At 37.3% G+C, this 12232-nt stretch overlaps 2 protein-coding genes across 6 annotated transcripts in view; one reads left to right on the top strand and one right to left on the bottom strand.

Annotated features, from left to right (window-relative positions):
- Window positions 1-7129, top strand: part of GSDME (gasdermin E) — a 42470-nt gene extending 35341 nt beyond the window's left edge. The window contains exons 12-13 of the transcript XR_010439118.1: window positions 6049-6205; window positions 6958-7129. The gene's annotated coding sequence lies outside the window, so the exon portion shown is untranslated. The remainder of the gene's footprint in view (window positions 1-6048; window positions 6206-6957) is intronic.
- Window positions 1-12232, bottom strand: part of PALS2 (protein associated with LIN7 2, MAGUK p55 family member) — a 61600-nt gene that overhangs the window by 10478 nt on the left and 38890 nt on the right. For all 5 annotated transcript variants that reach the window (XM_064704490.1, XM_064704489.1, XM_064704491.1 and 2 more), the window contains exons 4-11: window positions 10116-10268; window positions 9385-9612; window positions 8077-8208; window positions 6000-6099; window positions 5417-5485; window positions 4255-4416; window positions 1561-1763; window positions 1004-1132 (exon numbers count right to left, since the gene is read on the bottom strand). In XM_064704490.1, coding sequence (XP_064560560.1) covers window positions 1004-1132; window positions 1561-1763; window positions 4255-4416; window positions 5417-5485; window positions 6000-6099; window positions 8077-8208; window positions 9385-9612; window positions 10116-10268 — 1176 coding nt within the window. The remainder of the gene's footprint in view (window positions 1-1003; window positions 1133-1560; window positions 1764-4254; window positions 4417-5416; window positions 5486-5999; window positions 6100-8076; window positions 8209-9384; window positions 9613-10115; window positions 10269-12232) is intronic.

Below are 12232 nucleotides of genomic sequence, written 5' to 3'. Positions count from 1 at the left end.
CATAATAACTAGAAGCCATGACTAAAAATTATACACTAATTTAGTGGAAATACTAACACCCCCCCACTTTATAGCTTTGAGTGCCCTGTCAGCATTTATTCAAGATATTCCTATGAAGCTGCAGCCCTATCATTATGAGGCATCAGCAAAACACAGCTTTTTTCCTGTTGGGGAGTTGAACTGCTCAATCTGGCTTTTTTTTCTTTGCTCCTGAAGCTGGGAAAGTTCATGCCCACACAGAGTATTTATGCTTAACTGCATTGGAGAAATTGTCTTATTTCCCTCTGCTACACATAGTGTCTAAGAAAAGGAGGGAAGATCTAATGAACAAAACACGCCCCTTCACTTTATATGACAAATCCAAGGAACAACAGGGAAGTTGTTCAACACTTCTTATTCTGGCAGCTATCAGCCACTCTCAGTGCAGCACATGATGCTGCAGCAGTGAAAACAAGGACAACCCGCATTCTTGGGGTTTTTTGGGTTTGTTTTTTTTTGGGGGGGGGGGGTGGTTGATGGTTTGTTGATTAGTGAGATTTTTTTGCTTTTTCTTTTTTTGTCACAAGCTGCAATATCTTTCCCAAGCATTACAGATTCCATTTTAAAGCACACACATATTATAAGACAAACAGGAACAAAAATTTGGGCGGGGAGGGAGATGGGAAAGTCAAGGAAAGACATCTGCATGAAAGGACAATTGCAACCATGAAATATCTACCATTTGCTGCAAATAATCAAAGGTGACAGTTCACAAAGTACAGATTACAAGTAATTTTTGTAATCAACACTTCTCTGTAAGAGGTCTATTTTTAAGAAAGAAGCAATCTCCCTTATACATAGTATTTGATTAACTTCTACTAAGTAATCAGCAAAAGTCTTGCCTAACTTTTCTTAGAGACATTTGTTTCAGAACAAATTTCACCTAAAATGAATGATAAAGAATTTTTAAAAGATCTAAGAACATCTTGTTCAAAGAAAACGAAATAGGAAATGATCTACTTACAGTGAGAAGTTTGGTTGTAATTCCAGCATCTACCACAGCCTTGTGCATAGCTCGCAAAGTCTCTAACTCTGGAGCAGCAATAAACACCACATAGGGCATGAATTCTGAAGTCCTCAGTATTTTTAGAGCCTAGATGCAAAGAAAAAGAAAAAAAATTAAAAAACCACCAAGGTTAGAGAGTGACTCACCACATCTCCCCCTTGCTTAAGGGACACCACAAAACTCATCTGTGCCGATGGGCAGCAATACATAAGTGAAGATTCTTATTTCTATTTTGGAAATTCCTACACTGCCTTTTGAAATGCTCAGCATCATTCTTTCCTTGGCTAAAAAGATTCTTTATTACTCTGCAAGACTCCTCTTTCATGCAGAATTTAGGTTGGGTATTTTCCATCTTTCTAATTCATTCCAAGTAAGTGCCACAAACACAGGAATCCAGCTGATAATTGTAACCTTGAAACCAGATAAGAAGCCTTCAAATTTGAAGGCATCTCTCTTCACCTCTTCAACATTATAATCGCACACTTATTATAATAATAACATTATAAATCATATACCTGTGGATTTACATCCAAGATGCAGGTCCTTCCTGTCTGAACAACTTCAAGGATGGAATCAATTTTGGTGCCATAAAGATTTCCTTCATATTCTCCATGCTCTAAGTATCTGCCAGCTTTAATATCCATCTCCATTTCAGCTCGTGACACAAATCTGTACGCTTGCCCATCTTTTTCATCATCCCTTGGCTTCCGTGAAGTAACTAAACAAAAAATTAAAAATATAAATTGAATGTTTTCATTTTATATTTGGAATATAAATACGAAACTGGACTGCCGCTTAAGTAGGGAAACTATAATACACATTGTTATACAGCTGTAATTGCTCCATGTACAGGTTTATTCTTCATTCTAGATAAATTTTAGAACTGAGCACAGCCCCTCCTGTTCCCTTTATTTATATTGTTTCCTATATGGTGCTTACCCACCCATTTGCCTGTTTCCTTTGCCTGCTCCTTCACACCATATACAATACTCATTCATACAATCTTTTTAAGTATTCACTTAATAAAATAATTATTTAAGTGACTTGGAAATCAAATGGAAGTTTAACTCTCAAATGCCAAATGCACTTCTGAAAATAGCTGAGCACAACAAGATCTGCCCCATCCCACCCCCAAAACCTTTGCTCTCTGTATTTGTCCTGTTGTTCAGGGTAGAATTACATGGGCTGGCTATAAAGAAAGTTAGTTTAAATATCAGAAGCAGCCCAGCCACCACAGCAGAATCTTAGTGGAAGTGAGCTAATGCTGCTTTCCAGGACAACTTCCCTTTTAAAGCAAGGTAAATTCCCTGCAGAAAGATTAAAGCCAGTATTTGAGTAAATCATTATCAGCTATCTTGGGCATTGGCTACACTGTGCAGTACAGACATTACTTAGGCAAAAAAATAAAAATAAGATTTTAAAAAAGTAAAATAAAATATAAGATCATATTATTATTGTTTGCTGCCCTATCCCCATATTAACTACCTGCTACTTATATTTAATTAGATTTGAACTCTAGAACATATTAAACCTAACAGTCAGGGCATCCCTTTGGTAATACTTCTATCATCACTTAGTGCAACTTGTTGAGACAAGTGGAAAGCAATCTTTCCCTTCCAGTAATTCCTATCCACTTCAATCTTAGAGAAAACACAAATGCCAGGAAAAATGATCATCTGAAGCTGTTAAGAATAAACATATTACTAGAACATCTAGTTTTAGTCAAGATTCTATGGAAAGATTAAAGCTATAGTGGTTAATACAATACATTAAAAAGAATCACATATCAGTTTGCAATTAATTTTGGAGAGTAAGCTTTAACATCTTACAGCTAAGAGATGATTTAACAGTTCAGTTATTCACACTGAAGAAAACCACAGCACCATGGGCTGGATTGGAACTCAACGCCAAGAACATGCTTCTCCCTGGAGCACTGGATCAGTTTCATCCATTTCCCACCTCCCAAAACACATCCTACACAAATCTCTTTATGAATAACCTGGAGAATTTTCTTCTAATCAAAGACCAACTAAGTTTATTGATTCTCCCACTCAAAATCTGAAGTAGAAAAAAAGGTTCTATATACAATAAACTGGGTATTGCATGTGCATGATTAGACTATCAGATTGGGGAAAGTTTACTTTTATGCCTTTGAAGAATGTTCAACAACTGTGCTGCATTACTTACATATATTCAAGCATCTAAACAGCATTTTAGAGAAATAAGTAATTCTGAAGGCTTTTTTGAAATAGAGTAAGAATTTTAGAACCAGTAAAAAGCCTCTTACTATTTTGCCAATATAAAATAATGGAATTCCAAAGAGAAGATTTCTTTTTAAAAGTAACACTGAGAAGTCAACCTTGTTATCAGGCCCATCAACCAATTTTAAGTGCCCTGGCCAGTTTTGATGCTAGAGATTCAGCAAATGAGAGAGAGAGACTCTTTCAGACCTGTCCCTCCTCCTATTATTATCAGATCAATTTCTTGCCCACTGGAAACAAGGGAACAGACTGGTTTTGAAATTCTGAGAAGCACATCTCAGGAGAACAATAATGTAGCTAGAGTGGCTTCTCTGGTCAGCAGCCAAAACAGGAGGGAAGAGTTAAAAAAAAAAAAAAAAAGTTAATGAGCAAAGCATCTGAAAAAAAGGCAAGAAAACATACTTCAGGTAAAATAAGTTTTTTTTCTGCTATTTATAGGGGGGAAAATAAAAGATCATGTGCTTAAAGCTAGCTATATTAAAATACAGTTATACAAATCCTGGAGATCACAAACACTTCTGTTTTATTGGAAGTTTGCTGCTTTTCCCTAATTTCTAAACTAAAGCAACAATTTATAATGCCTAGTCCACAGGTGGAAAACTAAAAGGCAGACCTGAGAAACTCCACTGGCCATTCATTACAGAAGGTTACTGGGAACTTATGGAATGACCTCAGTAATGGATGGTGACTGACACTGAGGAAACCCAGACTGAAATACTGCACAGACAAAAATTGCTATTCTGCAGCATCAGAACCATTTAAGTGCTAGTTACAAATGTTTTCATGGTCATATGTTAGTTCAGTTTTCAGGAACAGGAAGTGTTTTCCCACTCTATACAATTTTTATGCTCTGACAAAATGACTCCAACACTGAATCACAAGGATAAACATCAAATACTTGCCAGTTAATCAAAGGATGATGTTACGATAGGAATGCTGAGAACTTACATGGCACTGTAGTTCCAAATCTAGTAGGATTCAGCACAATAAACCTGTTCTTCAAACTCCTTCGCCCCACTCCTTGGGCCCCAATCAAGACCAGGGTTTTCCTCTGAAAAGGAGGCATTTTGGCTACTTCCTCATATATCTGGATTTCATGGCGATCAAATTCTACATTGAGAAAAGTACAAAAAAGTTTAATACACACTCAGAACTGTAAGGAAAAAAAATTAAGTAGTCCTGCTGTTTATCAACAGACCCCATGTGAATATAAACAGTGCTCAGAGGGCAGTAAGTTTGATACAAGACTTCTAGCTTTAAATTGGTTTGGGAATAAAATAGTTATTTCTCCATGGACAACATAAGGTCAGGTTCTCTCTTTTACTTCTAAGGAGAAAGTCTGTGTTTGATCAGAAGGGGAAAACTGTGACTGACAATTAGTGAACCTCCACAGCATCATGGGATGGTTGAGGTTGGAAGGTACCTCTGGAAGGCATCTGGTCCACCCCAATGCCCAGGACCACATTCAGACACTTGTTGAGTATCTGTAGGGAGGACAACTCCACAACCTCTGTGGATAACCTGTGCCAGTGCTCAGTCACCCTCACAGTGGAAAAGGTGTTTTCTGACGTTCAGAGCCTGTGCTGCTTGCTGGCTCTTGCCCTATCACTGGGCTACTCTGCAAACAGCCCACCCAGCTCCATCCTCTTTGCACCCTCCCTTCAGGCATTTGTACACATTGGTGAGAGCTGCCCTGAGCCTCCTCTTCTCCAGATTCAACATTCCCAGCTGTCTCAACTTTTCCTCCAGTCCCTCCAACACCTTTGTACGTCCACATCTCCCTTGCACTGGGAAGTGCCCAGTACCCTTAGGTGTGGCCTCATCAATGCTGAACAGAAACGAAAAATCACATCCCCTCAGCCCAGTGGCAACAAAACATTTCACTGTTTTTCCTTAACACCCAGTTTTTCTCTGATTTCCACCCACCAATTGATGTACTCAGCACAGCCATGTCTGCACTGATCGCTATTGTTTTTAAACCATAAAAACTATCTGATCTATCAAACTTATAATCAAATATTTTACTGCAAATCTTTAGCTTTGGATACACTACACTCTGCAAGTTTTGACACCTAAAGAACGTTAACTTTCATGTAGTATTAAGAGATACCTGCATTTCTTGTAGTGAGATACATCATCTTTTTCTTTTTTTTGCTGCTAATTGTTCCACAGAAAGGCCCTAAAAATAAAAAACTAGATGAACTCACAATTTCTGTTTATTTCTAAAACTTATTTATATGAATACATGAAATTTTAGATTAATACATTTATAAGGACTATTCTAGAATTGTATATATCCTAGGGCAAGAAATTACATCTATTTACAAACCCATCAAATGGTACAGGAAGAACTGAACACAGAAAAAAATATTTTCCTAGAAAAGAAAGCAGTTGAAAAATTCATGTTTAGCTTATTAACTTTCAGTGCATACCACAGAAAAAATTTTTTAAAAGTGCACACTGCCTGTCCCACCTCATTCAGCTTTCCATCACCAGGTGGCAAAACGGATTCATGTATCTTTGAACACTAAACAGACTTCACCCTTTGTCCTTCAGCAAAAGTCAAAATATGAAATTCAGCATTTCACAATAATCTGTGTAATCTCACATAGCAGTTTTTCTATTATTTAGGAAGGCAGGAAAAGCAAAAGGAATCAGAACAAAATCTACTCCTGAAATTTACTAAGTCTCACCTGAGTTGTCCCAGTCCCTCCTAACAAAAGCCTTCCTCTTCTCTTCCAGGAACTGGCTAGGAATTAGACCTGCACTTCCTCCTTCTTTGACATGACTAGCCTGGGAGGGGAAAAAAACCCAAACAAATAATTATATCTAACTTGCAAGAAGCATTTTTCTCATCACGATGGTGTTGACTGACTTCCTCGCTGCCAGTTTCTCAGTGGTGAGTGTTGATAAATTTACTACTGAGACTTAAAAATTCAGAGTCAGATGTAAATATTAAAATTCTCTTTTACAGGAATAGTGTCTTGATATTGAGTATTAAAATTCAGAAAACTTAAGTAAAATAGATGCAAGTTCCATTACTGGTTCTCACTACGTTAGTACGCTCCTCCAGACATAAAACTTTGGCATAAAATTCCCAAGTGGAATTCTCTGGCTCCAGACACTGAAGTCTCAGGTGACAAAAGTCAAGATTTGCTAGTATACAGTATACTTATTTTATATTCTTGAGCTGCTCCAAACAGGCTTCAGTGCAGCTTATTAATTGTCATTTCCCAGTGAATGCCAGTAACACTTCCCTAATCATGCCTTCAAGCATTTTGCACTAAGCAACTACATATTTAAAATCTTAGTAACTTGAGCATTCCTAGTAATGAATTGGCTAAAATTCTCTATAAAATAATTTCATGGCAAGCTCAATTCTCAGCAAGCTTAACACACACAAACACAGTTATGAAGTGTTTAATTCTCCATAAATCTTTTGCTTGCAATAAATCCTTCTTTTGCTAACAGGAGATGTTTGCTTTTCAACTTTATGCTTTTATCTATGACTAACTGATTTTTTACAGTATGAAGTTTCATTAACAGTATAGCATTTCTGGAAAGCATGAGGAAAAACTAAACTTCTTTTTCCTGGGGCATGATCTGCATAGCAATACACTATACTGATTTAACACATTTCAATTTTGCCAGATTGAGTGTTGAAGATTTATTTCTCCTGGACTCCCACAAGTTACAACTGGAGAGATTGAAAGGCAATACAGAAGTCAGCATGAGCTAAACATCAAATTCCTCCAGAGTTTTGGAGAGTCTACTTCTGAAACTAATTAAGTTGGCAGCAATAAATTCTCAGCCTTTCCTCACACTTTTTATTGTCTTTCTTTCTTTTATTACTGTCACTGAGAAGCAACAAAATTCAGCAGCTACTTAGGTATATTGGAATATTTCTGTTGCTTTTAAAGAAGTCATATATCTTGTTCTCAGGTAGTCTGGCTCTCTTCTGCTTGTTACCTTGCAAAGGGTGAGCAATGTAGGGCTCAAAAGGGAAGTTAATAATGCTATACTCTTTGCCAGCTTTGAGGATCTCGGTTGAGAAAAGGGTCTTAAAAGTTCATAAAATGGTCTTAAAAGTTCACTTATCCCATTTTCAGAGGCACTGATAATGTTTAATTCTGTGCATAGTGTCTTGTAAAAAATAAACATAGCATAAGCATTGGATTACATTTCTACTGTAATAGAATATCACCTTAAAGCAGGATGAATTGTTAATATTTGAAACTGTGCCAAACACTGTGACTATGAGCATGCATAATACACAGCTCACAGACACTGACCACTGTAGAAATAAAACATACAGCCTCTCCAGACAGCTATTCTCACTCCCTTCAAATCCACAAGATTAATTTCTCTCTCTGTGTATCTCTGAGCACTCAGGAAGGGGTCCATGTCTTCCACAGCTGCTGTCAGGGAAGGTTTACCATAATTATAGTCAAACTAAGACTTTTTTTCTAAAAATTGTCCACCTTAAATTTATTTGTGGGAATGTCCAGGCTTATGACACAAAAACAAAAAGAAAAATAAACACAACTAACAGTAAAATGAGTGTTACATATACAATTTAAAACATTACTTTTCCTTTAGTATTTCAACTTCATATCTTTGTATTAGCTTGAAATTGGATTGCAGCGTAAATATTTTTTTCATGTATCTACTGTTAAATGGAAGTAGATCATAAATTAAAGAATTTATTAGTAAGGCACCTACTGATGCTTCTCAGTTTTTTATTTTACTTATTTTAATCTTTTTACCAACCTGCCACCAATTCGGATCTTCCCGGTTTACAATCTGAAGAATTTCTCCTTTAGAAAATTTCAAACCTGCTTCTTTGCATGGGATGAGGTTGTCATTATATGGATTATAATCAAAATGACACTTGACAAAAACCTGAAACGTGTAAAAGTAACAAAGCTTAAGCATTATAAAATACATTCTGACTAATCTATCTGTCAAACTGAAGTAATGTCTTTACCTACAGCATAAAAACCTTGATATGATCCAAGCTGCATTTGGCATGTAAAATACAATCTAGGGGGAAAAAGTTACTCACTAACTGGGATGGAATAATCAATGGTGCAAGCCTTGGCTGAAGTAGCTTCATGATAAAAATTAAAAAATCTGTTCCATTTGGGGATGGTATTACAAAATGGTCATTTCTGCATTTCAGCATATACAACTCAGTTAGAATTTTGACTTTCAATTACTTAAAAATACAAACAAATTTTTGGAATGTGAGCACTGTATTTAAGGCTGGTAGAATCTTAAGAATTACTTTTAAAACATTGAGTTCATGGCAAAAATAACAGGACATTCAGCTGCTTAAGACTCAAATTTGATGCAGGGGAAGAAACAGTAGGTTGCATGACTGAACTGAAAACATCTTTGATTCTCTTTGCTCAGGCTGGGGAGCAAAGGAAGCCCTGCACCAGCCTCAATAGAGCACATTCCCTCAGCCTCTACTCAGTGGAAGTCGCAGGCATTAAGACCCACTACTTGAAGGAGCATCTTATAGGCTGTTTCAAAGGACTGATTCAGCTCAGGAAGTCACTTCTGCCATGGAGAAACTGACAGCCTACAGCAACAAAAGGATAAGGAACAGCCACCATCCAAGTTCCCACTGAAGTCAAGAGAGTTAAAGCTTGTCCGTTGAATTAAATACATATCTGCATCCTGTTAAACTGATTATTTTGACACTAACCACGTTATAAACACACACACACACTTTACTGCATGAAGTGTGATTGTGGTCAGGACATCAGAGGTCACTTAAGGTCAAAGAAACGTGCTTTATATGTAGCATACAAATGCCTAACAATTTTAGACACTAATTCAAGTTTTCTAAGCACGCATATTAGGTGAATAAACTCATTTCTAAAATGTAATTAAAGGTAAATACAGGTTTATTATAGGTTTAAATATAGTAAAATACATTTTACTTTTCCTTCTAGCATTATATTCACAAAATAATCAAAACATGTCTAATCCAGAATATTAGAGAATCTTACACAATAAAGTACTAAGCAGAAGTTCTTTTCACAGAATCATCAGAAATGTGCTACTGACCTGTTGAGGAATGACAGTGTCTCTGTAGCTGGGGAGAATTTTCAAAGTGACACTTCCACTGATGTTTTTCAGCAGTTCTTGCAATTCTTTTGGGTTGTTTCCAACCTCGTGGCCATTCACCTCTTTAATAATGTCCCCCACATGCAGAAGACCTTGCCGATCTATCATTCCTCCATGAAGAATTCGGGCTATCACCAGATCGTTGTTCTCCACTCTGAACGTGACTCCCTGAAGGAGGTACAGGTCACCCAGTTTACCACTGTTTGAATTTCAGTTTCATGTCACCATTACCTCAAGCACAAGTACACAGCTGTGGGATATTCCACTCACTCCAATGAAAACAGTCACAGCTACTACAGTGTTAGAGCTCCTGATACAGAGAAGCATCAGGTGACACAGAAGTGCTTTCACACAAGATTTTCATAAGACTGAAAAATTACTGTTGTTCTTGATTGCATGCAATCCTGTCATCTTATATCAAGATGTTGTGTTAGTCAGTTATGCCAGCAGTCATTCAGGCCAGTGACTGCCTAATAACTATCCCATTACTTCTTGGAGAGGATGGGATGGAGAACATGAAAGTATCTTATTTCAACCTCTCAATACTGAGCTCATCACCCAATAAATTACACAACATAATGAAAATAATTAAAACATAATGCAAGACACCAGGTATGAGCAAACATTTCCACTAAAGCACTTTAAAGACACACTCACCCTCAATTACTTACCAGTGGCTCTCCTGCTCTTTTGTGAATTCCAAGGATACGAATAGCATCTACTGGAACAGCCTGGTTGTTCACGGAAGAATTATTGACTTCTGGGCTAGAAGGAGGGGAATCATAACATTTTGAAGCCACAATATCATGTGCTTCCAAGAGTGACTGCAAAGGAACAGAAAAAAATCTTTTTTATAGTCATGAAATAACTTTTTGTGAAAGGATTTAGTGCTGAATAACCATTGAATCTGTCCTTTTGGGATCAGGTCCTAATACCATTATTTCACATGAAATAAAGCAAAAACGGACACAATAAGTGCTCACATGAACTGATAAGCCTATTGCCTTGGCAAATATCCTATCTTGTACAGAAAAATGCTGCTTCTTAAGGAAATATAGGAGAAATGTAACTAAACTGGGAGGAATGTGTGATGTTACAAGGGAAGAAGACAGAAAAAGGAGTACCTAAAATAGTCTTCCACCTAATGAGACAGTATCTGAGCAAATGGTTACAGTAAATGAACAGCCCACTGCAAAAAAATGAAGACAACTCATCATTAGATACTTGTGTTTAATGCAATAAAATTTTCCTCCACAGTAATTTGGATAATGACAAGTATGCAAGGATTTCTAGCTATCTTCAGAATGAGTGCTTCCTGCTTGCATAAAGCCAAGACAGAATTCTAGTAACAAATGAATCCAAGCTTACAGAGTTTACTTTCTGGAAGACAGGAGCTCAGACCTTAGAGTTAACAGTGTTTTCTCCAGTCCATATACATAAATACAAGGTAGAAGGAGGAGATCCAAATGGATATAATCATGTTTGGAAGACAATGTAATTTAGGCATGATTTTTTCATAAAACATATCTTAGGATAAAGAAAAATGTATAAGACAATACATACAGGTAAACCAAGATCAAACTTGTGCACTAAGACAGTGGAGAGACTTTGAGACTTTCTGTCTTTCTGTCACCTTCTAGTGTAAGGTGTCCCTGCCCGTGGTGGGGGATCTGGAACAAGATGATCTTAAAGGTCCCTTCCAACCCAAACCATTCTGTGATTCTATGAGAGGAACAGGGACACTCAATATCCATCATACACAGTAGTCCAAGGTAAAGCATCCTACAGCACAGGGAGTCACACTGACAGATACACAGAGAGCAGCAGCAAGCAGAAGAGATGCCTACTGGGCCTCCAACTACACAGCTTTGTTTCCAACAGTGACTGGTCAGATATGGTCTAAAGGCAGGTCACTGACTGTGTCACAGAAGTAGCTAAAAAAAAAGACACCATGGGACTATCACTGATACTGACATGCACATGCCAGAGGAAGACAGCAAACTACCAGAAAGCAGAGCAGGTGAGCAGGTAAGAGTCATGATTTGCTATGCAGTCTGCTCCACCCTTCTGTAAGCCACCTCTAAGCTAAAGGCTGTGCAACCACATTAGGTTAGTGCTAAGCTCAGCATGCAAGCCCTCAAAATGTCACAAACCTGAACAGTCATTTTAATCTGCCCATTACACGATGAACCTGCTGATATTTCAACTTGAGGTTAGAAGGAAGTATTAATTCACCGATTTTGCCCCTTCCATTAAGACTGTAAAGACAGCTGCTTATTGTGGCTGCTCTGATACTGTGGACACAAACCAAATCAAATTAAATAGGAAAAACAATCATTTATTTAAATCAAGCAGCTGTCAGATGGTAGCAATTTCTAATTCTTCACTATCCAAGATACATCCAATCCAGAAACCAGGAGAACAGATCTCTCTGCCAATGTTTGCAAGCAACATATTTTTGGATCTTTCTGCATTTCCAAAATGAAACTAATTTGCATCAGCAACACATTTTTACAGATTAGTACTCATAAAACCAGGTAGATACAGTGGTATGAAACTTACAGTTTTCTTCTGGTCACATGCTAGAACAAATTGTCCCTGAAGTTCCTGACCACAACTCACTTTTATACTTCTCATAAAGCCTCGCACACCTGCCTGGACAGGTCTCTGCCCTTTAATGGTAATGCAATTTACAGATTATAATCTGATCCAAAAAACCTACTAAGATAACAGTCTGTGTCATTCAGTTCTTAAATCTGATCCCATTGCACATTCTGATCCTTTTTAA

This window comes from Zonotrichia leucophrys, chromosome 2 (assembly GCF_028769735.1).
Source record: "Zonotrichia leucophrys gambelii isolate GWCS_2022_RI chromosome 2, RI_Zleu_2.0, whole genome shotgun sequence".
Classification (NCBI taxonomy): domain Eukaryota; kingdom Metazoa; phylum Chordata; class Aves; order Passeriformes; family Passerellidae; genus Zonotrichia; species Zonotrichia leucophrys.
This window is presented reverse-complemented; position numbering and strand designations above follow the sequence as displayed.